The following is a 27730-nucleotide window of genomic DNA, read 5'->3' as shown; positions in this document are numbered from 1 at the left end:
AGTAAATCAATTAAATTGAGGTCATTCCATTTCAGAAAATTATTTAAACGTCAAAAAAGAGGAATTTTGGAGTAAGATCAGTCTGGGTTCTTCCCAGCTCTGCCATAACAAGGTATTTGACCTTGATGAGTTTCCCACTCCTAACCTACCTGCCAAGGTTGTCTTGTAGAATAAATCAGAGCTTTTAGAACAGGGTGAGTTTGTGTTTACACTACAAAATTTTAATTGTTCATTCAAACAATTCTTGAATTCTTAATGAAAGATCATCTTTCCTCAAATATCCAAATAATAAAAAAAATTATGTGGCAACAGGTAAAGTCATTTATTTTTTAAAATTTTCTATTTAGACAATGCATTAATTTAAGTGCAAGGCATGCTTCTTTCATCATGGATCCTTGCATATGTCACATTGCAGAAGGAAGAGGCTGGAAAACAGAATGTGGCAGGAGCAGTCTCCGCAACTTTTCTGGAGTCAATGAATCTTCCTTATTTTCCTTAATTCAAATTAAGTTTAGTAATCACCTACTTTTAAAAGTCAGTGAAAGCCTTTGTAAAAGAAGCTGCTGCATAAACCCAGAAAGGGGCTGTGCCTTATGAGCCTTCCAGAGAGCTTCCTCTCCTGGTTTTAATTAAAAATAAAATGAAGAAATCTTAAAAATTATATCAGCTTTTCAAGGACATAAGAAGGTCAATGATTTGTTAAGCATCTTCTTTTTCTCTTTAATGGTCTATTTCCCAGATTAAACAGTGTGGGAACAAGGCTCAGATTTCCTTTTAGGATCCATAGATTTGTGGGAGAGTGGGTGTAAGAGGTGGAGGGCTGAGAAAGAAGCTGGGTTGTACAGAGCCACAAAACCCACCTTTGCACAAATGATGGGATTATTAGAAACAAAATGATACATATGTGAAACCCCTGGTGACTAATCTGCATTCCAGAGTAAATGTAATTTTGTTCATGTTCCTAAGAAGGTATATGTAGGATAGAAATAGCCTACACAAGTAGATTTTTAAAAGAAGATTATCTCATAAGGTTTATAAGTCACACAGGAGCTTTGAAACATGCCACCGTTTACAGGGAGCCTATAAATGTAAAAATAAAAGGGAAAAAATGTGACTTTGCCTATGGTGACAAGAAGGATGGCTGTTAAGAATGAGATAGATGGATGGATTTAGCATCAGCAGCTTTTCTTATGGCCTCAGAGGATTTACCTGTGCTGATAAACATTTTTCACCTGATTTGTTATGGCAATAAAATGAATATATATGTGCTCAGGGCTTTAAGACAGAATCAACATATGGAAACAATTAATAAAGTCTAATGTGGGTGGACAGTGCCTGGAAGAAAATTCATTTGCTTCATTTCCCTTATCCTCACAACCACTATGTGAAGGGAATAGCACAGATAGGGTTATTTTCCTCATTTTCTGGTGAGCAAATTGAAGCTCTGAGAGAGAAGTATTTAGCTAAAATGCATGTGATAAGTATGCCCAAAGGAAGGCCTTGAACCTAAATAGCTTGGGCACAACCCTTGGTCCATCTAGAATATTCTATGGCTACCACCTCAAGCAACAGATTTAACGGATTAACCTCCTTTCTCTTTGTCTTTTTAAAACTTGTTATTGGTGTATATTAACTACACAAAATAATGGATTTCATTGTGATATTTTCATACGTGCATAAACCTTTCATTGTGTTCTAAGGAGTTTTTGTTTAAATGTATTTAACGTGGATGAGTGCTCGATCTCTGCAGAGGAAGCAATGTGATCACCATCTAACAAATATCCCATGCCAGAAAATTCTTCCCCTGAATCAATTACCAAGTACTGTTGGATCCCTATAGTTGGAATCCATTTGTACCTGTCCCCACTGTCTCAGCTCAGTTTGTCAGCATTTCAACCCCACTCTAGGATACACACAGTAATTAGTTTCCCTGCCTTCAAAGTATTTCCACACAGCTGACAAAGTGATTTTTCTAAAAATGCAAATCAGACAGTGTTCCTGCTCAGTTTTAAACTTCAAGAGCTTTCCACTGCTTATAGGATAAAGTCCAAAACTCTCAGCCTGGCAAGTAAGCCCCTTTATGAACTTTAGCTGCCTAGAACTCCAGCCTCATCTATCCTGAAGTACTTTGGCTATCCTGAACACACTGTGCTTTTATACACCATCAGTCTTATTTCTGTTACTTTGAAAGCATTTCTTCCGTAATTTGACTGATGACCTCAGTATCATCAGCAAGGGTGAGGTGACATGTAGAATGAGGTGACTCCTCCTCTGCTTGTTTTTAGAGACTCACATGAACTTCTTTTCTAGGTTACATCTAGAATTTATATTTGATATCAGGTTTATAGATTTTGATGCAGAGAAAACCAGGTAAATTTACTATTATTTTGCAAGGAAAGAAAGCCATCCAAAGATAAATCACCATAACTTTGGCATAGGATCGAGACCTATGATATAAAGATGAATTTTGTGTCCCCAAATTAGAAGTCTTGGAGCTGCCAACTTTAAGCTTTCTGCAAAAGTAGTGAATTGAATATGTGGATTCTCTGAGGCCTGCAGAGAACAGTTGGCAGCTAGACTTGCTTATAGATGTACACGTTGAGATTACATTTTCCACAAATAATGCTTGTTATGTAAATGATTAGGAGTTGGCAAAGCACGTGTGGATGGGGGATATTCCTGTATGTACATTCACACCTCTGCAGAGCAGACAGCTGATGACCATCAGCACCTCTTGTGCTTGTCCGATTCTAAATAAGTAGGAAGCTATTAGCTTGAGTCTATCTTCATATTCTGAGTTCTTATATAGATTCAATCTAACTTAATACATAAGCAAACTAAAAATCTAACTTAGGAGTACAACAAATAGAGTAGTTTCAGATAATGACAAGCAGCAAACTCATCATACCATGCACAAATGAGGCAGATGCCTACCTGTAACCAGTCAGGTGATTTCTCTACCACTGTGCTCCTGTGTTCAGCCTATTAGAGCCCACTCCTCACAATCTTAGGCAAATCTCTCTAAACTTCTGATTCTGAGTGCTGCCTGATTCATAAATTGTTCTTCACTCAAAATAAACTTAAATTTAATCTGTCTAAACCTTTTGTTTTAAAATTTAGTTGAGATTAGGCATATTAAACAAACACGTCTTTTAGCAGATAGTGTTATACAGTGAATAATTCATCATTTATGTCTGTGAGCTCCTTAATGGAGGAGATTGTTTTATTCACCTTTGAATACCAAGCATCCAGGATAATGACTAGTATCTAAAACATCAATGGATATAATCTCTTCAATGAGTGAAAATATCTTACATTCATATAATGCCTCAGAATCCATTCTTATCTAAAATCTGCCAATACATTTTAATCACAATTCACTTGATTTATCTCAGCATCTCTTCAACTGCAAAATAAGAATACTTCAGATAATTTCTGTAAAAGAACACATGAAAATATGCCATACATGTTGAGAAAACAGCCAAGAATGCTACTCTCCTTGCTTTAGGAATGTCAAAATTGGAATAACTTGCTCTTTCAAAGCAAGAAAATTAATTACAACATCAAAAACTACTTTTAAAAAAGCAATGTACTAGATAAGCAGAAGTCCTATAGCAATGCCATTACTTTTTATAAAACTTCAAATTTTAGTTTAATTCCAGGCTCTGCCCATTTCTTATTTGTGCATGGTCTAAAAAGTCAGTTACTCTAGACATAATCTGTAGTCTTAGGCAGTGTGCTACATAATTTAAGGGCTTTCCTAAGGAAATCTTATAACTTCTCTATTTTCCTTTAGATAACCTTATAGAAGTAAACTGTCTATATAATTAATTTATTAGGGAGCTTTTGTTATAAATTCAAAGAGTTGAGGCCTTGGGTATTTTCACTGAAACTCAGCGAATACAGAAGTCTGGCTCTTGTTACTTTTGCTGACTTCCCGTTATTTTTCTGAATGCTTACTAAGAATTAAACTGGTACTAATGTAAGGGTGGTCGCATACAATGACTTTCCCCAAACTCTCTCAAACACTAATCTATGGTAGTAACTGCTGTATCCCTGGGTACATACTTCTGAAATGCACTATGGGAAATTCTCAAGTGCCCTGAAAATTATGCATCATCACATTCTGCAGCTTAAAGTTCAACATTTTTGGTTGGCTTTTTCAGCTTTCAACTTTGTTAAAAGTTGAGTACAGGATTTTATATTAGTTGGTGGTTGAATGACAATATCTTTTTAGGGCAGAAGATTCTAAATTTTTTTTTTTCATTTTCCTCAGAGTAGTAATAAGACATAATCCACGGAGATAGTTAGATTGGGGTCCTCAGCATTGCTAGAGTTAGATAAGGGCTTGCTTTTCTAAGTTCTTATCTATGAGAGATTCTGAGAGTTATTCAAGAATATGTGGGAAAAACAAGTGATTGTGTAGTAATGGAACCAGAATTCTAGAACTTTTCCTGTGAGTTATTGGCTGCATTTCAAGAAACATCTGCTTAGAAAGGTTATTTCCCACTGGAGAGGAAGTTAATGATTTCTGAGGCAAATTGCTCAGTCTCCATAAAGATCTGACAGTTACTAATGGATCTCTAATGTGGATATTGACCATCAAAATAATTTAGGAGAGAGTGTAATGTAAAGTAACTTCTGTTTTTTGTTTCCATGCATACATTTATTCATTCATGGAGTAATTTTATGTATTAGCTAAGAACTAGGTAAAGCATAACTTGAGTTATGACCTGTTCTGGAAAAGGGTATCAGTTTGTTTGTCTGCAGATCTTATTTTCATGTTTACCTAGTAACTTTGAGCTCCTGATATGCTAGACTCTGTGTTGAATGTTGGCAATACAGCAGTGCACAAAGTAGAGATAATCCCATTCATTGAGCCAACAGTGGAGAATGTGAAGCAGGCATTTAGTTTGAAAGCCACAGAAATAAATGTATAATTATAAATTGCCTGACTCTTAAGGAAAAGAGAGAAAGAGAATATATAATAGGAGACCTTGTTTTCTGTTTCAGAGACCTTCTGTGAAGAAGTGCAATTTAAGTTTGGATCTAAGATGACCAGAAGTTAATTAGGCAAAGTATAAGAAGAGCTTTTCAGTTGAAGAAAATGCATGTGTGAAGCACTGGAGAAAGAAAAGATTTAGTGCATTTGGTGAATAAAAAGAAGGCCAATGTGATTAGTGTAGTCAGCAAAAAGAAGAGTGAAATGAGACGTTCAAGAGGCAGGCAGGTACTAGATCATGCAGAGTCTGGATGCTACGTTAATGACTTTGCATTTTATCCTAATGCAAAAGCATACTTTTAACAGATTGCTTTGGCTGCATTCAGAATGTCAAGAGGCTAACAGTGGAAGTGGTAAGACCAGTTAGGAGGCTATTGTAGCTGAGGAGTGACAGGACTTGGATAAAAGTGGCAGAACTACAAGTAGAGGGAAGCAAACAGATTTAAGCTATATTTTGGAAGTAGAATCAACAGGACTTGAAAATGGACTGAATGATGGATGTAAGAAGTATAAGGTATTAAGAATGACTCTCAAGTTTTTGGCTTGGTAGAAAAGTGTCATTTACTGAGATGGAGAAGTATAGAGAAGGAGTTAAGTGGGGTGAAATCAAGATTTCTGGTATCAATGTATTGGAGACAAGGCCTCTGAAATGCATGTGCGTGTATGTGTGTGTGTGTGTATGTGTGTATGAGTGACTTTTTTCTAGAAAGATAAGATAAAGAAAACAATGAGGGGGGAGATGGAGGGGGTGGGGGAAAGGGAAGGTGTGGGGGGAAGTGGGGAGAAATGACCCAAACATTGTATGCACATATGAATAAAAGAAGTAAAAAAGAAACAAAGGAAAAGGAAATAAAGAAGGGGGAAAGGAGATAGAATAAATAGAAACACCAAATTTGTTGGGATGGTGGGTTGTTGAGATGGTGGGTTGGGAACAGGTGCATATCAGAATTGTTGAGAGTATGTAATTTGAAAAAGACATTTAAAATTATACTGTAAATTTTTAAAATTTGAAACATAAAAGAGGAAACCCTGTGGTTTTTATAATACAGATTACAGAAAGGAGACTGAGAAGAACCAAATTTGGTAGGTCCACCCAGTGTGAGGTAGATCTGGTGAATTTTTAAGGAGAGATGCATCAAAATTCCCAGCGGGGTAGAAAGAAACCAATGTCACTTTCATGTTCATCAAAAAAAAAAAAAAAAAGAGTATGGGTTAAAAAATTTGTTGACATTGGACCAGAGAAATGGAAATGGGAAATAGGGTAAAGACAGAAAAATGACAAAAAAAAAAAAAAAAAAGAGAAACATGGAGAATTTTTCCAATGAGCAAAATGTCTGCTATCATGCAGGTGCCAATGCAGGGGCTAAGGTCACTTGTCACCTGGGTTTGAATTCCAGTTCTGCTACTTATTAGTGGATGATCTTGGACAAACTTCTCAGGTCTCATTTTTCTCATTTGTGAAACAAAGATCATGCTAACATTTACCTTATAATGTGACTGTGAGGATTGGAAGAAATGAGTCATATAAAGTGTGTTAACAAAGTGCCTGGCACAGAGGAAGAGCTCAGGAAGTGTTAGCTGCCTCTGCAAGCTGACTACAAAAGCATGAAAGTCATTCATGTAGGTATTCTTCTTACCTCGCTGTGGCTATGCTGACTTGTCCCTCTAGAAGCTTCAAAGTGATATAGTTTACTGTATCAAGAAATAGTTTTTTTGAATTCTTACAAATGTAGGATTTAATTAGTAATTATAAAGCATTCTGAAATACTATTAAGCTTTAAATGTTGCAGCTAAGTGAAAATGTGCCAGCTAGTTAAATGGTCAAAACAAATTTTTTCATACTATGTTTTTTTTTCATAACCTAAAATTTGTTATTTAACTTCCCTTGGGAGACCGGTAATTGGCTTCTAAACTAATTCTTTGAAATTACAAAAAAATAAAGATGATGTTCTAAGAAGACTCTCTTGATATATCTGCCTGTACTTTGAATATTCTAAAGTCAGTACTTTCTGAGGCCTAGCAATATTATGAAGACATTCTGTCTGAAAATGTAACTACCTAAGAACCCTGTAGGTTTAGGAATGTTACAATGGGGATCTCTCAATTCAGACTAAATTGGAACTACTGCATGGAACAATAGATTCAATTTTTCTTGCTTTCCTTTCTCTCTCTGACTTTGGTAACTACATGAAGATAAAGCTTTTATTATTTATCACATGTGTGCTTTAAGCTATTGATGCAGAATCACGTTTGGCTTTCAGACTTAGAATGATTCATTTACAATGATTTTGTGGAAAATCTTGTAATATTCTAAGGTCAAATCTGGACTCAACATTTGCTGGGAGGTCATACTATAAGCAATGCCTTAAGATCTCTGAGCTTCTATAGCTTTATATAGATGGGATTAATTAAACAAAACAACCTATGTAAACACCTAGCAGAGTATCATAGTATAAATATTAAGTTTAGATGCACTATGGTTAGATAGAACCAACTAATTCTGTAGGCTTGGATATGTTGCTCAGGGAGACAGATAAATGGTGATATTAATTTAATATGCTATTAAAATGTTTAATGCCAATGATAGCATTCAGTTCAAAGGCCATGTTATACCTGGGGCAAAGGAAGCATTTATTAAATATTATTAAAAATACTCAATAAATGTTCTCCTTTATCCTTCTGTATGAGGGAAATGGTGACAAACTCCAAAATTAATTGTTCTGGAGCAATGTAATTGCACCTTATTAAAAGGTATAGGAATCAAGAACATATGAAGTGCCTTGTGATCACACCAGGGGGAATAAAAGGCAATGTTCTTAATTTCTCCCACAAAAACCAAACATCTCTCCACCCAGAGAAAGATGTTGAGTGCAAGAAAAGCGAACAGAGGCAGATTCTACCCATCACCCTTGGAGAAGCACAAGCAATTGGAGAAGATGAAGTGAAAAAGCGCATGCAGTACCTGGTCATCTCAGAGTCAGGGAGCAGGCCTAGGTGGTAGTGGGGGTAGGGAGCTGAGAGAAGGAAGCTTTTGTCACACTCAACAGGGGAATAGTGCCTGGGAGAAGCAGGCTTATCACACAGTTTGTTCACAGTGCTGTAAACAGGTTCCGGAGGCCTGGTGACACAAGAGGAAGAGAAAGATGCTTGGTTAGCACACAACAGGGAACAACTGTGCAACTGTTAGCATTTCACTATAATAAAAGTAAAAATATAAACCAAAGCCATTTACTCCTCATCTCTTATTAATAGAAATCAAATTTTCTACTAGTTATTCTTCAAATAATAAAGACTTCATTTCTTAGCCTTCCTTATGGGTAAATGTGACCCAATGAGAATGTTTAGTCCAATGTGATCAGAGCAGAAGGGTTTTATGGGACTTGTGAATAGCTGCTTATAGGGAAGTTGATTTAGCTGGGACCCCTGCAATTATGTTCTCTTCTACTTTCTCCCTCTGTAGACCCAAAACCCGCACATGCTAGCTGGTACTTCTGTGGTCATCTTGGACTATGTGACAACCTTGAGGATGGAGAAAAACAATAGAGAAAATGGAACATAAAGGAAAAACCTCTGTTACTATTGCTAATGGTGTGACACTATACTGCTTCTGGATTATCTAACTTCGCATTTCTTTTATGTGGGTGAAAATAAACTATGTAGTTTAACCTAGTGTCATTTTTTTGCTATATAGACAGGAGCTAGTATTAATAGATCCATGCCTATAAAATTTAATACTGCAAATACAAAGAAATAACTAGAGTTAGAGCCCATCACAAGTGCTAATACATTTAATTACACCTGCAGTTCATTTAGCACCCTCTTTATATACAGGGAAATATAAAGAATGCTATTATAGTGCTATATAATTTACAGCCTATAAGTACTTAGAGAATTTGCTGCATCTTTATATTAAAATACATAAAATGGTAGCTAATCTAAACTGCTAGCATAGGACTTTAGAAAAAAGGAACTGATGACTTCTATGAGGTCATAAAACATTTTGATGATGATGTCATTTCAGTGCTTTCTTCGTCAAAGTGTTGATTCAATTTTTCTCAGTCTGAGGTTGACTCTATAGACCAAGAAAATGAAGTTACCAATGATTTCTTAGTCTGTTTACCTCAGCAGCACCATATTCAGAGAAAAAACTTCAGAATCAAAGCTGGCTATGGCTTATCTTTAAAAAGTTCCTAAGTATATTGTTTTCAACTTAATTAAAGGAAAATGTATTCTGTGAACAGTACAGTATCCAAGACAGTAAATATAAGGGCCTGCACTTTGCCCAGTGCTGAGCTCTTGTAACTTTTACTTGTGTCATTTTTGAAAGCATTTTATGGATGTAATATTATTATATGACTCATGTATTTAGTAGATTTGGTGTTTCAGGAAGACTTCAATACCTTAGATTTTAGGAGGTTCTTATTTTTTTGCTTATAGTCACTTTTAGAATTCTTTCATTGTGGATTGATTATTTGCCTATGCTTAATTACTCATTCAAAGTCTTAGTAATGTAGAGACACTCTTCCTAATATCGAAGGTTCTTCACTTTTATCTGTCATTTAGCCTTTCATTCATCTGTTCCCTATTTACTTGCTATGTTGTATGGTCACTTGCTAAAGAGTAGACATATCAGACCCAGGTTCTTTTCTTGGTTGTGAGAATACTTGATACCTTTAGAGATGGATTGATGAAAAAAATACCAAAACAGCCTAACACTTGACACGTGTCACCATGTCCTCTTCCAACCAAATAATAAAACTAAAAATATCAGTGAGATGGGTTTCATGTTTGAAGATTTCTATCTAATAGCTTCATTACAGACCTAAGATTCTGTCTTATAGTACGTACCATGTAGAACACAGTACAGCACAGAGTGGTTACTGCACAAGTGAAAGTCGGAATGTAGGAATGGCACAGAGTAGGGACTTCATACATATCTCTCTGAATGAATGGGTAATTTTCTTTTTAACTATTCTTTACTGAGAGAAATAAATTCTTCTAGCTCTTTCCAGACTTCCAGAAGGCCTAATATTGGCAGTTAGACCATAGTTCTTCCTTGCCATACATTCTCTGTGACCTCTCTGCAGACAGACAAGAAGTGCTTATCACTGTCACTGGGATCTGGGTGGCAGGAATAGATACCAACATTATTTCTCAGTAGGGCAGCAAAAAATGCAGTAGGGAAATAACTTTCCTTTGTGTTGAATCAACCAGCCACAGTGGAAGAGCCTATTTGTTCCATTAGAAGTACTCAGAGTCAGAAGGTCCAAGTAAGATGCCTGCTGGCTCTCTCCATTCTGTGGTTGTCCAGAGAAAGGGGAGGGGTAAATGGAGATACTAGTGAAATCGCTAAGTGAATTTATAAATGGATTATTTATCTTGCCATCCACTTATCAGGGGCCATAGATAAATGACTTGATAGTGTTATCTGCTGAGCCATCAGCATTTATTTGCATATCTATGGGTTTATAATTACAGGTTCTTGTTGCATAGAATTAACACAACCATGTCCCTTGGTGATCTCTCTTTACTCTGAACTCCATTAGCACTTGCTATTTATTCTGCTTCCTTGCATTTTTAATCACTAATCCTTCATTCTGGTGTATTAGAGAGTTATGCTTCATCTGTACCCTATTCTAAAAACTACGTTACCTGTTAATACCCCTTCTCATTTGCCTCATTTGCCTCAAACCCAGGTCAGTCCTCTCCACAGGCTGAGCAGCTCAGACCATTTGACCAGAATTAGGCATCTTATCCTGCAGCCATGATCAGTATGGTAGAGCTCAAATGACAAAAACTAAATAACCAGGACTAAGTCAATTGGACTCTCCTAGGGAATGTGAATAATGTGAATAAGGGGTCAGAAAAAGAAATCATCAGCTGATAGCATAAGAAAAAGAGGTCACAAAGAGGGTCACTGAAGATGTGCCACTAATTATAGAGAACCAGAGTGAAGCTCTACAAAATTTTGTTGCCAAAATATCTAGAGAGTCCTTGAATCTAGAACAGTCCGGATTTATTCCTTAAGGTGCCCTATGAGGGCTCAGGCCATTGCGTTTTCCCCATTGTTCCCATATGACAATACTTGTATAATGAAAATTAAATAGCAACTTCCCACCTTACCCCTCACTGGAGCTTAGGTCAGATCTCTGGTTTGCAGTTAAGAGTGAAAATAAAATGGACACATGTGCTCGCTTTATATTCCTTTCAGATCAGGGCAATTGTACTATGCCACACAAAGAAACTGACAAAACCTTTGACCGCTACACAATACCACAGTACCAATATCAGATACCAATACCGGACTGATCTTGTCTTTAAAATTTGATACTTTGTTCATTATTGATTCTTTGCATTAATTTTATTTTTGAAAATATTGCATTAAAATGTAACCACCTTAACTACTGAGATTTTTGGTTCCCCTTTAAATTTTATGCCTAACCTGAATACCCCAAGTGTAGTCCCAGTCCTGTAGCAGAGACAATAAATGTTTAAGACAGATAATGATGACTGTGACTGTAAACACTTTTCATCTGTGTAGCACCTGAAGGTCTAAGATCAAAGGCATGTGACTCCTTTATCTCAGAGGTAACAGTAAGATTGACTCGTACTTTATTGAGTTTTCCAACTCCCCATCATAACCTTCAAGCTGTCTCAGGCGGAGACTTCAGCTTATTGCACTGTCATATTGGTTCATACAGATCTTATTTTCTCTAGAATACAGACTTCTGGGGAATTGGCACCAAATCTCACTTATCTTTGTTTCCCTATTGCTTTCCTGAATGCAAGGATGTAAGAATAAAGCACTGTCATAGAAAGTGAGAAGAGTTTTCTCAGAAAATGTGATCAGTACTTTTTATTGTCTCTTTTTTAGGCCAGAACTACAAGTAGGAAAGATTTGGGTTATAAATTTCTGTGCCTTTGAGCATACATCTCTGTCAAGTAGACTGATGTGGGTAAATCTGCAAAGCATTAAGTCTCTCCAGTCCTCATTCTGCTGTGGCTTCCTGTGGAAGGGAACATCCAACACCATGCCTTGCTTTAAAAGGATATAGAACAAAATTACATCAGTGATGGCAGCTGATGTGCTAAGGCCTTCAATGTCCACGTACCTGGAGTACTGCCTGACATTGGGAAAATGTTTTTTAACCTTAAAAGGCTGCCTCATCATCCTATTTGTAAACACAAATAATAAACTGTTTATTGGGCCAAAGATTTTTAGGAATAAGCATAAGAGGACTGAATTCCAGTTCCGGGCTAATAGGTCTTGAGCGTAGAGTTTTGAGAAGCCCTGAAAATATTAGTGGGCAAAAGAGAATACAGAACATATGCCTCAACCTATGCAATGACATTTTAATGATAATGATCAATGAGGAAACTGACTTCTCTTAAACTGAACTCCAAGCAGAACATATTATTCACTTGGTGAAGATGCTATTAAGGCCTTAATGTATGACACAGAGAGATCTGGGAGAAGATTGGTCTAGATCACCCTCCTATTCTGAGCATCGTAAGTTTGGGTCCCCAAACTTCTACTGAGGCCCACAGAGTTGATGCCTATTTGCACTATATTAACTTTCCTAAAACTCAACTTCTTCATTCATAGAGCTGTAATGATATTAGCAAAGTTGTAAACTATGAAATTTCACTGAAGGTAAATTGTTAGGAAACAACACAGTGAGTACAAAGAAAGTGAGTTTGGTTTGGATTCTGGATCTTCCAAATTCTACTTTGTGTGACCTTCTAGTATTCTTCACTTTTCTGAGCTGTGGCATTCAAAAGGGGAAAATGAAGATAGTACTGTGAACTATATACGATACACTATGTGAGGAACTGGGAGAAAGTGTATAAAGCACTGAGCTCAGTGCTGAGAGCAGCTGAGAACACTGCTTCCCTCTGTGAATACCTAGAAAACACACTCTTCACACACTCACCAAGCATCAGAAAGTTCTCATAGTACCACTTTTCTATAATGTAAATTCTGTACAAATTTCTGAATGAACAAAGGAACTATGAATGGCTTTTATCACAAAAGCCCTCCCCTGACTTGTATATGCATCTTTAAAATGATTTGCTTTTGGTATAGCTGACAGTTGTGGTATCATTTCAAATTGTTGAGCCATAAATAATTTGTTATTAATAAAAGTCTCTGTGCTATAATCTGCAAATATTTACTTTTCAAAAATAGAAAATAGGATTGATTTCCCATTTTCTTTATGTAAACACCACTTTCAGTTATATATTACTATGTTTGCTTATTGAAGAGAGAAAGGCAGAATTAGAGCTGGACCATTTTACAGTCATTTTGAAAGTTTTGAATTATTAATATGTTTTATTTCTTCATAAGAATGTTTAAGATTCAACACAATTGGGCCCTTTAAAGGCAGTGAGTTATAAATGGATTATGGATCATTTTATTGAAATAAGAAGTTGAAAATCAGTGACCTTGACAACGATGACCTTTACAACGATGTACTTTGATGTTGGGTGTGTTCAGTTGTAGAAATATCTGGGGGGCTTCCTGAAAGATATTCCATCAAATATTATCTGAGACATTCAGGGTCAGTATCATGACCAGGCATAGGGCTTTGAGGCCTGGATCTGGATTATTTGAAGAAAGGCCAATATGTTCTATACTGTGTTTAAACTCTCACACTTTTGCTTAACTACTCTTAAAAGTTTTGTTTTTTCCTTTTTAATTGAACTCTTAGGATAAAATATAAATCTACAAAACAGCAGGTTAATTTGTACCTAGCATCTTGATGGAAAAGAAAAATTTTAAGTGTAAAATATATGAAAGGATTCACATAAAACTTGAGAGGTTTGGCTACATTAAACCATAAAGCCATTGAAGTAAAATTTAAAAAACCTTATAAGTAAGCAATAGGTGGAGAAAACATCTGCTCAAATATGTTTATCAATATTTTAAAGATGCACTTTCAACTCAATAAGAAAAACAATAGTATTTCAGTAAAAAATGAACAAAGGCTATTATCATCCAATCACAAAAGAGAAAATACAAAGAAAAAATAGATATGCACAAATAAATGTTTAATCTCACTAGGAACAAACATAATGCAAATTAAATGATATGGCCGTTTGCATGCTTAAAAGTAACAAAGGATCTTAAAATTAATAAATCCCAATTTAGTTGTGATATGATGAGAAAGTCACTCACATTGCTGGTGCTATGGAGTGTAAAACCCCTTACAGCATTTCAAGAAAGAAATTTGGCAGGGTATTTCAGGAGTTTTAGAAGTAATCTTTCCCTTTGTCTTAGCAATTCTAAGTGTGCTATCCTAAGAAGAAAATATAAATTATGCACAAAGGTTTCTATAGAGAGAAAGCCACTATGGATTGTCACAAGAGCAAAACAGAGTAAAACAAAACAAAACAATCTAATATCCAACCACGAGCCAGGGGTTTGGAAGGTAAGATATATCCAGGATTGTTAAAGTTAATATTGATGACAATTATTCCACAAATATTTACCAAAGACCTACTCTGAACATGGCACAGAGAGAGGTACGTCCTAGTTAAATGGTAGTGAATAAGGCAAAATGGTCCTTCTGTTCAGAGCACACATTTGTCTGGAAGGAAAACTAATAACAAAAACAGAGACTTTTCCACATTTTCAAGCAGCGTCAGGTCACATGTGCATGGGAACTCAGAAGAAGTTGTAGTGAGAGATGAAGGTAAGACCTGATGAGCTGGATCTTTACTTTTAAACTTCCCCATCAAGGTAACACCTGTTCTCTTTGTCCTGATCTGTCTCTTCTCTAACCTATTCTTGGTCTGGTTGGCAACAGAGAAAAAGACAAAGAAATAAACTGTGAGTCTTATCTAGATTCCAGTTGTATGATATTGGGCAAGTTGTTTAGTTTCCTCCCTTTCAAGGTCTTATGCACAATGAATGAAAGGACACATGAAGAGTACCTAGCACAGTACCTGTCCTGACTACAACAGGAATCTAAACAGCCATTCTGGCAGTATCCTGTCAAGTTTATACTTCCATCTCTTGTCACTTTTGAGGAGATGAATTTATTTCCAAGGGATTCTTTTCAGCTATGACAACCTAGTTATGTCTAGGTTGCCTGATTTGGCTAATAGAAATACAGGTGTTCATTAAATTTCAATTTCAGATAAACAACAAATAACTTTTTAGTATAAATATGGTAATATTACATGACATATATTTATACTTATATCAATTCATTGTTTATATTATTTAAATTGAAATTTAATAGGATATCCTTATTTTACCCAGACACCAGCCATTTCTTTGCCTTGCAGGCTCTCTACGTTGCTGGTTTTCTGCCTTCCCGTACATGCAGCCACTTTGTGAAGTAATTTGCTTGTTTACTCTGCCTATCCTTTTAACTTCTGTGTTCTTTTAAATCAGCAAATGTGCTTAATTTATTTTTCCTCCCAGTGCCCAACACAGTATCTCAATTCTTATGTATGCTAATACTCATTTTATACCCAAATCTATGCATAAGCAGGCAGATACATGATTTTTTAAAGAAAAAGTTAAAAATATTACATATATTATTATGAAGAGACCCTCTACATACTGTGGTTGCTGAGCCTACAACTCAGAAAATTCCACTTCTAAGAATCTATCCTACAGAGAATGATTTATAGGTATACAGAGGATTGTCATTAGCACATTTTGAGAAGGAAAACACTGGAAGCCAGGTGTGGTGGCTCAGGTCTGTAATTATAGCTACTCAAGAGTCTCAGATCTGGAGCGTCATAGTTCCAGGCCAGCCAGGACAAAGAGTTCACAAGACACCGCTCCCCCACACCCCCATCTCAACCAATAACTGGGCCTGGTGGGAAGGGCCTGTCATCTTAGTTACAGTGGGAATATAAGTAGGGGGAATTTAAGTCCAGTCTGTCCTGGCAAAAAGTGAGACCCTATCTCAAAAATAACCAGAGGAAAAGTGGTTGGAGGCATGGCTTACATGGTAGAGCAACTGCCTAGCAAGAACAAAGTCTTGAGATCAAACTCCAGTACTGTCAAAAGAAAAAAGAAAAAAAAAAATCACTGGAAAAACATATATTTTCATTAGTATTGGATAGATATGTAGATCTTAAAAACATTGGTAGGTAAGTAGATTTGATAGTATAGAAGATAATCACAATGTACTAAAAAAAACCAGGTAAAATAGTAGATATACAATATAATCTGGTTCCTGTGTCTAAGAAAAAAAATAAAGTATGATACAATTCTATTTGATAGCTAATGATAAAAAAGTCCAGAAGCATATGTCAGGTAATTTGTTCGATATCATTTCTGGATAATAAAGTCTTTACTTTCTTGCACTATTTCATATGCTCTAAATGACTTTTAAAATTGTTCATTATATAAGTTAATGGTTAAAAGCCATAAAACTGCATAGTACTATAATGTCAATTTTGTAGGAAGCATAGCTGTTTATCTGTAGGCAAGTTGGAAAAGTCACAAAATGTTAGTTGTATTTTCTTTGAACAGAAATAGGGATAACATTGAATTTTATAATTATACTTTCCTTCTTTTTTAAATTTATATTTTTGATTCCACAAGAGACTAGATTTTAATGATCTCCCTATCCCTCCCACCGTGTTAACTATGTGTGAGGTAATGGCTACATTAACTACCTTGGTAGTGGTAATCATTTCACAATGGATATCAAAATATCATGTTCTGTATCTTAAAAATATACAACTTTATTTGTAATTGCATCTCAATAATGCTGGAAACTCTAAAATACACATATTTTCTGCTCCAGAGAGATTTGTTTTGGGCACTATTCAATTCAGTTCCAAAGATCCACACATCTTTAAACAACTCAGAAATAGAAACATAAAATTTTCTACTTTAGAAATATTTTTTTCCTTAATAATGAGCAGCTTTTATTTCTATGCATTGCATAGGTACTAATAAAGCATTGTAAGAGTGGTAAAAGCAGCATTATGAATAATTGTCTATGACTAATGGGATGACTTAGCTGGTATTGCCATATTTGTTATTTAAATTTGTCAGAGTCCCAAATGTCTTGGTTCTGCAAATATATTCAGTTACTAAGAAGATTCTAGTTAAGGTTTAGTCTACTTCAGGGAAATTATATGCTAGCTAAATCCCTTTTATAGAAATGATGGCACCATTAAAACAAATTTAGAGCAACTGTAGCCTTTTTCTTCTTGATGCATCTACTCATTCCTTTAGCATGTATTAACTTTACTTAGGAAACATACAGGAGGCTATGAACACAGAAGAAAGCGTTGGGGCTATAAAACCTGCATTTCAACACTTTTCTGCTTACTTATCTATGTGGCAACTCTGGGGAAGTCAATCTAACTGTGTAAATTTTGACTTCTTTATCTGGAAAAAGAGTTAATAATGCCTACCTTGTAGGACGGCTGCAAGAATTGAGACAAAATATGCAAAGTGTTAACAAATCACCTGCCATATGGTAGGTGCTCAGGAAATGACTACTTTTATGTACCAGTACTAATCTGGGTGATGTAGAAGATAAAAATCTGATCCCAACATAGATTCTTCTCTCAAGCACCACTTCATCATGGAGAGGATGTGTGCGTGTACTTAACAAGATTAAAAATGGCTAAGTGTGAGGGGAGGCAATGAGACCCTCTCTACAGACCCCAGACTTCTCTCCTCATTTTCCAAACCTTCTCTCTCTCCCTGGCAAACACAGATTTGAGACAACCATATTTATGGCTCTCCTGTTCATTACCTTTTAAATAAGAGATATCTCCTCATACAGTGTAGGCCAAAGTATTTCAAGCATGTTGAATAAAAGCACAAATTATACGGAAGGACAGGAGACCAGGCAGTGCAGTTCATCTGGACAGAAGACTATTGGTCTCTCTTGAAGATCCAGAGAAAGTTGTGACTTATTAGAGATCCTGACTAGACCAGTTCAACCCATGGAAGCCAGAGACACTAGTAAATAGACTACTGGAATGAGGACACTGCAATAATAAATATAGATTGAGGAAATTTTCTTTTTCCTTTAGGACTAACACTAGAGTCAAAACTTCTGTCTCCTATAGCTAACCAATTCAGAAATCCTTCACCACATAGGAGAAATTGTTTTTGTTGTTGTTACTGGGGTTTGAACTCAGAGTCTAATGCTTGCTAAGTAGGCACTCTACCACTTGAGCCATTCTGTCAGCCAGATAAGAGAAATTGTAGAATTATACATTCTGATCACAATTAAGGCACAGAAACTGCATGAAGGTCATACTAATAGAAAAAGACAGTGAAAATTAATGGTCAAAACATCAAAGAGCCAGTGAGTTCCCTAGATTTGTGTCAAAGAGTCTTGAGGTCAGCTCAGAGTGGTGGAAAGCAGAAATAGAGTTTAGAGTTATCTCATGCAATATTCTATAAAAATCTACATGATTTGCCCGAGCTCTGGATTTAGGATTTTTAAGTAGTGAGGTAGGGGAGAACATGGTTGAATACAAGGTTATTGCAATAACAGAGCTCCCAGTTTCCCAGCTATTATTTGGCCCAACTACAGCATCATCTTTAATCTATACAATAACACAGTTTCACAGTGAATATTACCTACATTTTTGCATAGCAATACTAACTCTCAGAGAAGATAAGGTGGCATGGATGATGGGGTGGCCAAACTATCACTTGCATTGGTCTCTTTGACTTCAACATTTATTATGAACTACTTCATTGAAACAAATTAAGTAGGGGAAATGTGAAACAAAACAAGAATTGTCAGCAATGTATGTGTGACAGTCATGTGCCTTGTTGAATCTTTGTGTTTGTGAGGCATCTTAGAACAGTAAGTTCTCATGAGTAGCATCTTTAATACAACAGATCCAAGGTGGTCAGGTGGCAGCTACATACAGGTATAAAAGTTAGATCAGGTTTCTCTGTTCATCTTCCCATAGCCTCCATTTTGTTGCTCTTGGTAGGTGTGATAGGTCCACAAGATGATCAGTGGTTTCTCCTGACTTTGATTCAAACTTAGTCATAAAGACATCTTCTATGTCTTTATGTGAATTGAATTTACTACATTTTTCAGCAAGTTTGAATCATATAACAAGATGTTTATATTCCCTTGCCTCACTGAAGATTTGTGATTCAGAAAGCAAAGCAGAATTTTTCCCTAAGATACTTCTCTTTCAGGATTTTGTTCTGCAAAAGTCTTAGCTCCTAAAGGATGGATGCTCAGGCTGGGCCTGAGAGGAGGCCTATTATCAGATATAATTTGATTTAAAGGGAAATAAAGTAATGTCTTATTTTTAAAGGAAATACATATTTATAGAATAGAATGTATCCCTGCTGCAGTGTTTTTAAATAGCTGACATTTTTAATTATAAAATCTAAACAGCACTGCACAAATTCTGTGTTTGGTAACTCTTGCTTAAGAATAATTTTCCTTGCATATTATCAGTAATATTGCTGCTGGTTTAGAGTTTATATGAAAATTTTCTCTACAGAGAAATGCCTATGCTTTCTTCTAACTGCTACATTTTGCTTTTACATTTGTCGATACAATTTTCTGAAGTCAAACAAATAAGGACACTTATGGTTCCCAAACCAGCCTGAGCATTCCCAAACCAGAATTGCCTATGGGGGTTTAGTTCCATTTCTGATTCTAATGTCCCCCAGTTCCTCCCTTGAACTTTTGGTAGATCTGGCATGGAGCTAGGGAATTTGTGTTTTAAAGGTTTCATAGGTCCCTGCTTGGTGTCAGAGTTGAGAACTGTAATTTTAGATAACAGACCTACTTTTTTGAGAAACACATAAACTGGTCACATTGATGAGTTACATTAATTCTTTCTGTATCATAGAATACAAATTACTGCACTGTTCTAAATTAAAAATATTCAGCTGACAAATATTACCATTTTTAGAGTAAACATTGATACTTATTTTTTCAAGGGAAGATATAAAATAGTGCCCTTCGTTATTTCACTAGTGATTATCCACTATATGCACGTATCTATACACAAATTTTTATGAGTGAAATTTAAGCAAATATTTTTCTCTGAGCTGCAGAAGTGGTTCTGGGAATGATCCTACTATGCTTGGGTCTGGTACATCACATCTCACCATGAGCTCCATTTTCATTTGCAACTCGTACACAATTCTCACAAATGTAAATTCAGCATGACTTCATTAGAGCTATTCTCACCATTATCTGGATATATATAAAAATTTGTATGTAAACCTTTGTCCAATCATACGCAGTCCAATCTATTATTATACAGTGAAGCCATGGGATAACTGCTACTACTTGTGGAATTGAAAAGCACTATTGGGTGCATAGGCACACCTATTAATAATAATAATAAAAATAAAAATAATGCATGCACTTAGTTCCTATGCTCAAACTATAAAGGTATACTAAAGTATTTTTTCAATTTAGTTAAAAGTTTCTCCATAGTAAATCTTGCATATTTGGAGAAAGTATCTATTTGTGCTTATGTACTGCTTTAGATTTTTTAATTTTAGAGTTTTGTAATTAAAAATCAGTTTCTTTAATACTTGTAGTTTTTTTATGTAACTTTTATAATTAGGCCTGGTTTTCAATAGATTCTTGTGAATTAAGGATAAATATATATTTTAAAAAGACATTGAAATATAAAGGAAAATGTCAGTAGAGCAACATAAAGTCATAAAATCTAACCTTGAAGGCAAACATATAGTATAAATATATTTTATTAGGTGATCTGAAATCATATGTCCCCAGCATCACTTCCCAACCTCACTCTACTATCTCCAGCCAGTCTTGTGATCATCATAGATGTAGCCAGAGCTGAAATCACCAGTGTCTTTGACTATGAGTCAGGGCAAATAATAACAATATTTTGGTACCTCAATGTAGCTCATTTTGTGCCAGCTCTGTTCAAAGTATTTTATACAGATTAACCCATTTAGTCCTATTGATAGCCCATAGTATAGGCAGACATGGGAAAATTGAGGCCTAGAGAAGTTATGTAACTCACCCAAGTCAAAGAACCAGTAATTGGTGAACCTGGAGGTTTATTTTTTTCTACCCTACCTCCCGAATCTATGTTTTTCACCAATGTACTCTTCTATTTCTGGATTCTAATTTTGCCTCTGACTTTCTAACTATTGTAGGGAAAAAACATAGAATCTCCTTCATCTCAGATTTCCAGGTTGTAAAACAGAAACAACATTTCTCTGTCCATTTTGTATGTTGTCACAGGAATTCAAATGAGTAATAGGAAATTATCTATCTGAATAGTACTGGATAGCTATAAGACTTTAACAGCATTATAAATTCAGAGTAAGGCCTCACATAATTGGCTTTGAAGTCTCCAGCTATTACATTTTCAGCTGTTTTATTTTGCCTTCATCCCCTGTCTCAAGGTGGTTAAATGAGTCTTTAAAAAAGATTAGGGCAATCAAAACATAAAACAAAAAACAAAATCTTGAGCTTGATGATCAGCTGACAGCATTTCTTTAGGATGCATTCTACAGGAGAAAATACATCCTTTTACTTCAAGGTCAACCCAATTTAAAAATATCTAAGACTGGGGTTGATAATTAAATATTGGTACACAGAGAGATACACTCATAGCCATAGCAAAGTTCTTTTAGTAAAATGTTTGTTGAGGCAGCCATATGAGTCTGGTGTAATAGCTTGAAAGACAGCCATAAAAGACTGACCCTCTCCATGTCAATGCACTGCTTCCCTGAACAGGTTGGAAGTGTTTCTGGAAAGAAGCAATTCTGCAAAACTTTGGTTCTATCTTTCTGGATTAAAGGAAAGGAAAAAACATCACTAACTTGAAGCACAGAGAAGATTCTAGAAATCTTAAAACTAATAATGCTACCAATATGGCAAATCAAAAAAAGCCAGATTCTAGAGTTTGAATCTTGATCTTGTTTTATACCAACTACATGACTTTTTGTAGCATGGTCAAGATGTAGCTTGTGGCGTTTGATTGTCTATTCAGACCCAGCTTTGCTAATTATTAGCTATGTGGGTAAGTACTTAACTGCTCTGTGCCTCAGTTTTTTATCTGTAAAACAGAGATTAAAAACAGAATTTAAGTCATGAAGTGATAGAAAGTAAGTTTATATATGGGAGTATCTAACTCTTATTTCTGCTTCTTCACACATGAAGTGAAAACAACAATATCTTCATTAAAGATTAAATGAGATAATTTGTGGGAAATGCATAGCATAGACTGGCACATAGAAGAAATTCAATAAATTTACTAATTTAATTAAATAATTAAGTTCTAATTAATTTAATAATTAAATAAATAATTTCTAATTAATTTAATAATTAAATAAATTTAATAAATAACAATTATTAACATTCATTCAAAATGTGTTTTCACATTTTTCTAATATTGTTGCCCACTTGGTCCCATTGTTTATCAGAAACAATTTAGAAGAGAGGATGAAATATTTTTCTTTAAATGGGTTGTTCAAACCAAGTAAGCCAAGAATGCAGCTTAAATTGCAACAAGTGAGTCTCAATAACCAGTGTTTCCTTCTCCTGTGCTCTGTAAGATTTAATAAATATATTGTATGCAATAACTACACAAATAGGTTTAATACTGTTTAATGGTCTAATTTTTACTTCTATTTCTCCTTTTTCTTGGATGAATGTATTTTTAGATTACCAATAATAAAAGACAAGAATTGGTGTCCTTATAAGAAAAGGGAAGGAGGAAGCAATTTAACATATGTTGTGTATCAATTATTAGCTTTCCTTGTTGTATCCGTACTCTTCAACACCATTCTGCACACGAAGTTATTATCCCTCATTGCAGATGAAGAAATGGAAGGATACATAACTCAAGGTTGTAGAGCCACTTAGTAGTGGAATCTTTTATTGTTTTAATCTTAGAAAATTTCAAGTCCTATTAGTTATGATAGTCACCATGCTGTATATGCTACCTATGGCATCTACTACTCCTGCATTACTGAACTGTGTACCTTTTGACTGTTGTCTCATCACTTCTCCATTGATTGCAGAGCCCTGGTTCATACCTAGGTCTAGCATGAGTCCCATGCTACTTCTTTTTATTTATCTTGCTTCCACAAAAGAAAGAAATATCTGAGTAGAAACACTGGAAATTTAAGAAACTACATAAAATTATAGGTAGGTCCTTCTGTAAATTCTTTAAAAAGATTCAAGGAAGAACATACGATTTTTGGTCTTTTGGGCCAGGCTAACCTCACTCAGAATGATGTTCTCCAATTCCATCCATTTACTGGCGAATGATAACATTTCATTCTTCTTCATGGCTGCATAAAATTCCATTGTGTATAGATACCACATTTTCTTAATCCATTCGTCAGTGGTGGGGCATCTTGGCTGTTTCCATAACTTGGCTAATGTGAATAGTGCTGCAATAAACATGGGTGTGCAGGTGCCTCTGGAGTAACCTGTGTCACATTCTTTTGGGTATATCCCCAAGAGTGGTATTGCTGGATCAAATGGTAGATCGATGTCTAGCTTTTTAAGTAGCCTCCAAATTTTTTTCCGGAGTGGTTGTACTAGTCTACATCCCCACCAACAGTGTAAGAGGGTTCCTTTTTCCCCGCATCCTCGCCAACACAAAAAATTAGCTAGCATTTGTTGCCCTTAACGCAGAGAAACTAAAGCAGATACCTCAAATGCAACTGAGGCCAATAGGAAAAGGGGAACAGGTACTAGAGAAAAGGTTAGATCAAAAAGAATTAACCTAGAAGGTAACACCCACACACAGGAAATCAATGTGAGTCAATACCCTGTATAGCTATCCTTATCTCAACCAGCAAAAACCCTTGTCCCTTCCTGTTATTGCTTATACTCTCTCAACAACAAAATTAGAAATAAGGGCAAAATAGTTTCTGCTGGGTATTGAGGGGGTTGGGGGGAGAGGGAGGGGGTGGAGTGGGTGGTAAGGGAGGGGGTGGGGGCAGGGGGGAGAAATGAACCAAGCCTTGTATGCACATATGAATAATAAAAGAAAAAAAATAAATAAAAAGATTCAAGGAGAATGATCATGATTTTTATAAACTATAATTTAGAGGCCAATTTCCAGATGTTGTGTCTAATCTACTTTCCTATTATGTTCTACTTGGCCAGTACACTCATGTGATGTGCAGTCTCTTATAGCCTCTATCACTCAACATCTGAGTCAACTTGGGTTAGTCAGTAACCTCATGTGTAAAGGGATAATTATAACTGTCTTCCAGAATTATTATGCAAATTGAACAGTGTATATCAAAGCACTTTTAGATTACAAGGTGTTATGAAAATATCAGTTGTTAATATTACCTTAATTGTTACAAACTCTATGAAGTATTTATACCTTTACATTGCCATATGAAGTTGGTTTTATTGGCTGCTTCCTATTATTCTTCCTAATCTTAGTGATCTCCTTGAAGAAGCTGTCCCTAACCAACCAGTCTGGACTAGATGCCTTTTCTTAAGTCCTTAGAGTTTCAGTACTGCAGCCCTCCAGAGCATGCCATTTACTACTTCTATTATATTTGGGGGTTACTTGCTGCCTGTCTATACTACTAATTTTCCTGTCTCTCTGAAGGTACCAAACACTAGAAGTATTTGTTGAATAAATAAAAAAACTAGACAGATGAAATAATGTATGAATGGGTAAAATGAAAGATTAATAAAATGAATGAACAGAGACAGAAAGTAAAGAAAGAGAAAACATGAGAATTAAACCTCAGTAGTAATCACTTACATGGAAAATTATTCAGACAAATATTTTCATAAACAGCTGATGGGAGTATAAACTGAGCCAAAAAACTTCAAGAAACCAATCTGTCATCATTGTAAGAGTCTTTACATGTTCATATAATTCCATTATGTCTAGAACATGGATATTTACTAATTATTCAATATATTCCAGATACTTTTCTCTTTGCTCAAACTAATAAATATACAAAACAGGTAAGTTCCTGTTTTCATAGGACATATGGGTTAGTTCAGGGAGACAGACTAACAAATATTCAAGCAAAAATATCTTAAGCACAAATAAGCACTAGAGAAAAAAATAGAACATGGAAGGATGGTGTTTACACAGGGTGTGAAATGGACTCTGCGATAAGATGACTTCTGGCTACAGAACCGATGGCAGAGAAGAAGAAAACCATATGGCCATGTAAGAGAAAAGCATTGCAGGCATTAAAAATGGCAAACATCAGTTTCCTAGAGCTGAGCATCCCTGCTGTGGTCAAGAAACAAATAAATCTGAACAACAAAGGGAGAGATGGGAAATGAGGTCAGAGTGGTGGTGAGAGCCAGATCACAGAGTGTGATACAGTGAGGACTTTGGATTTTGCTCTGATAACATGGTCTGATTTACTATTTTAAACATTAATGTGTTGTGTGGCATGAGTAGCAAAGTCAGAACAGGAAAACCATGTGGGAGGCTACTTCAATGATAAAGTGATAAGTGTTGTGGCTTGTACTTGTGTGCTGGTAGTGGAGAAGTGGGCACAATGTGGATGCATTGCTGGTGGATGGGATGTGGGACTCAGAGGAAAGATAAACAAAGATAAGGAGAATGAGAGAAACATTGATCCCAGTGTTTGTGGCCTGAGCAACAGTGGGATAGAACTATCATTTGCTATGAAAGGAAAGTCTTTGAAAAGGCAGACACCTAGAATTTATTTTTGTACATATTACATGTACAGTGTCTACAAGGCAACCACATAAGATGCTGATTTGGGGATCTAACATGTATCCTAAAGAAATATAGAATCAAGTGGTGGAGTCAGAAAGGTTGTACAAGTATTATTTTAAATTAAAAAATCCTAGAAACACCTAAATGTCCAACAACACAAATGTAGTTAAGAAGTAAATTATCACTCATCTCTATATAAAAGAACATTATTATAGCTATTAAAATATTTTTGAGATTCCAAGATGGCGGCTAGAGGGAGGAAGCAGAAAGAGATCCTCCTATAGTGAAATCTTGGAGAGATGCTGGAGACACACTTTGCAGGCATAATCACTGAGAAGAGGCATAACTTTGACCCCTCCACACCTCCAGCTGGCGCAGAGAATCTCCACTTCACGTTAAATGGAGAAACCAGGAGGGCCCCCGGACTGCCAGTCGCCCGCGCCCAGACGGCTTGGGAAGACGTGGACCAGGTGAGCTTCACGGTACCGCGGTACTCCCACAGACAAGCCTGGGCCAGAGTAGCATAGCCCCCTGACCAGACTGACCTCCACCCAGGGAAAAAAGAGAAACTGAATAATAAGCAATAAGAACAATAAAGACATGTGGGAAAGAGGGTGGGGCACCCTGAGCGCAGAAGATTGGGGGAAGGGAATCCTTCCCAGGACTGTAAATAAACAAGCCGGGCAGGCCGGAGAGGCTCTGGCGGCAGCGGGGGCGCGTGCCCAGCAACCAGGAGTGGGAAAGCTGGTGAGAGTGGCAGAGGGAGGAAAACTCCACAGGAGAGGAGGGAAGACCCACTTCCCACGTGAACTGTAAACCAACATGGTGGCTGGCAGGAGCAGCAGCACTGCCCAGAAATCAGAAGCAGGAAAGCTTGTGAAAGTGGCGATGGGAGGAAAACTCCACAGGAGAGGGGGAAGACCCACTTCCCACATGAACTGTAAATAAACACGCAGGCCTGAGAATGCAGGTGCAGTATCACCTTTCCCAGTGTGCTTGGAAAGGGGAAAGCTTGTAGTAGAGGCTCCCGCACAGGAGAACTCTGAGCAAACAAAGCCTGTAGGGCCAGGTGAGTGCTAAGCTCACCCCAGAGATCTGCATAAATAACGCCGCCAGCTACAGGCTGAGAGCAGCAGGCAGGCAAGCCACAGTTGCAGATACCACTCTCAGAACTGTCTCCAGACTCTTTTTTTTCTTTTTCTCCCTACCCTTGATGAGAGAACAACCGAATTACACCTGCATGCTGAAAAACTTACTGAAATTGTATTGCATTTGAAGTTGGGACACGTGGTGGGGTTTGTGTGTGTGTGTGTGTGTGTGTGTGTGTGTGTGTGTGTAGTTTTGTTCTACTGTATGCGTCTCCTTTGATGAGACAACTACAGAACAACATCTGAGGCACCATCTCCAGGATTGGAGACTGAGATGGACACCCAAATTATTAAGACTGAAACTTCATTGCATTTGAACTTGGATGTTTTCTGGTTTGTTTTTTTTAAATTTTTCTATTTTTCATCCTATTTTAATTCATTTTTATATATAGATATTTCTTTCATTTACTTATTTTTTATTTTTATTATCTTTATTTTTTATTTTTGATTTTCAATCCTCTCTCTGTCTCTCTAATGTCTGTTCAGCTTACTGTCAATTAGTACACTAACGCTCCCTGTTTATACCTTTGAAACTTTCTTGTCTGATACCTTGTTCTGTTTTCTCCTTCTTGTCTTGTATTTGTTTTCCCCCTTTCTTTAACTTCTTGCTTTCCATCTCAGCTCACCATTCCATTCTAAATATTACCATTGTTATTATTACAAGCTAGAAAATACTTAATTGCACACAGTACAGGGACAGTAACAACACCAAAGACAATGACCGGAAGACAGAAAAAACAGGGAAACCAGTTTCCCCACAGCAAAAAATTAGTACAGGAACCAGAGGGGAATGAAGAAAACATATACTCAGATCCAGACTCCAACAAAATGAAGATAAACTATGCCAAAGGACCCAATGAAGCCCACAAGAATAATTTAAAAAAGACATACTACAGGTACTCAATGAGAATTTTATAGAGAT

At 36.2% G+C, this 27730-nt stretch overlaps 1 protein-coding gene across 19 annotated transcripts in view; it reads right to left on the bottom strand.

Moving 5' to 3' along the window:
* The window catches only part of Dlg2 (discs large MAGUK scaffold protein 2), a 2025432-nt gene that overhangs the window by 427197 nt on the left and 1570505 nt on the right, over nucleotides 1–27730 (bottom strand). For all 19 annotated transcript variants that reach the window (XM_074081674.1, XM_074081712.1, XM_074081675.1 and 16 more), the window contains one exon: nucleotides 7965–8120. In XM_074081674.1, coding sequence (XP_073937775.1) covers nucleotides 7965–8120 — 156 coding nt within the window. The remainder of the gene's footprint in view (nucleotides 1–7964; nucleotides 8121–27730) is intronic.

This window comes from Castor canadensis, chromosome 1, assembly GCF_047511655.1.
Source record: "Castor canadensis chromosome 1, mCasCan1.hap1v2, whole genome shotgun sequence".
Classification (NCBI taxonomy): domain Eukaryota; kingdom Metazoa; phylum Chordata; class Mammalia; order Rodentia; family Castoridae; genus Castor; species Castor canadensis.
This window is presented reverse-complemented; position numbering and strand designations above follow the sequence as displayed.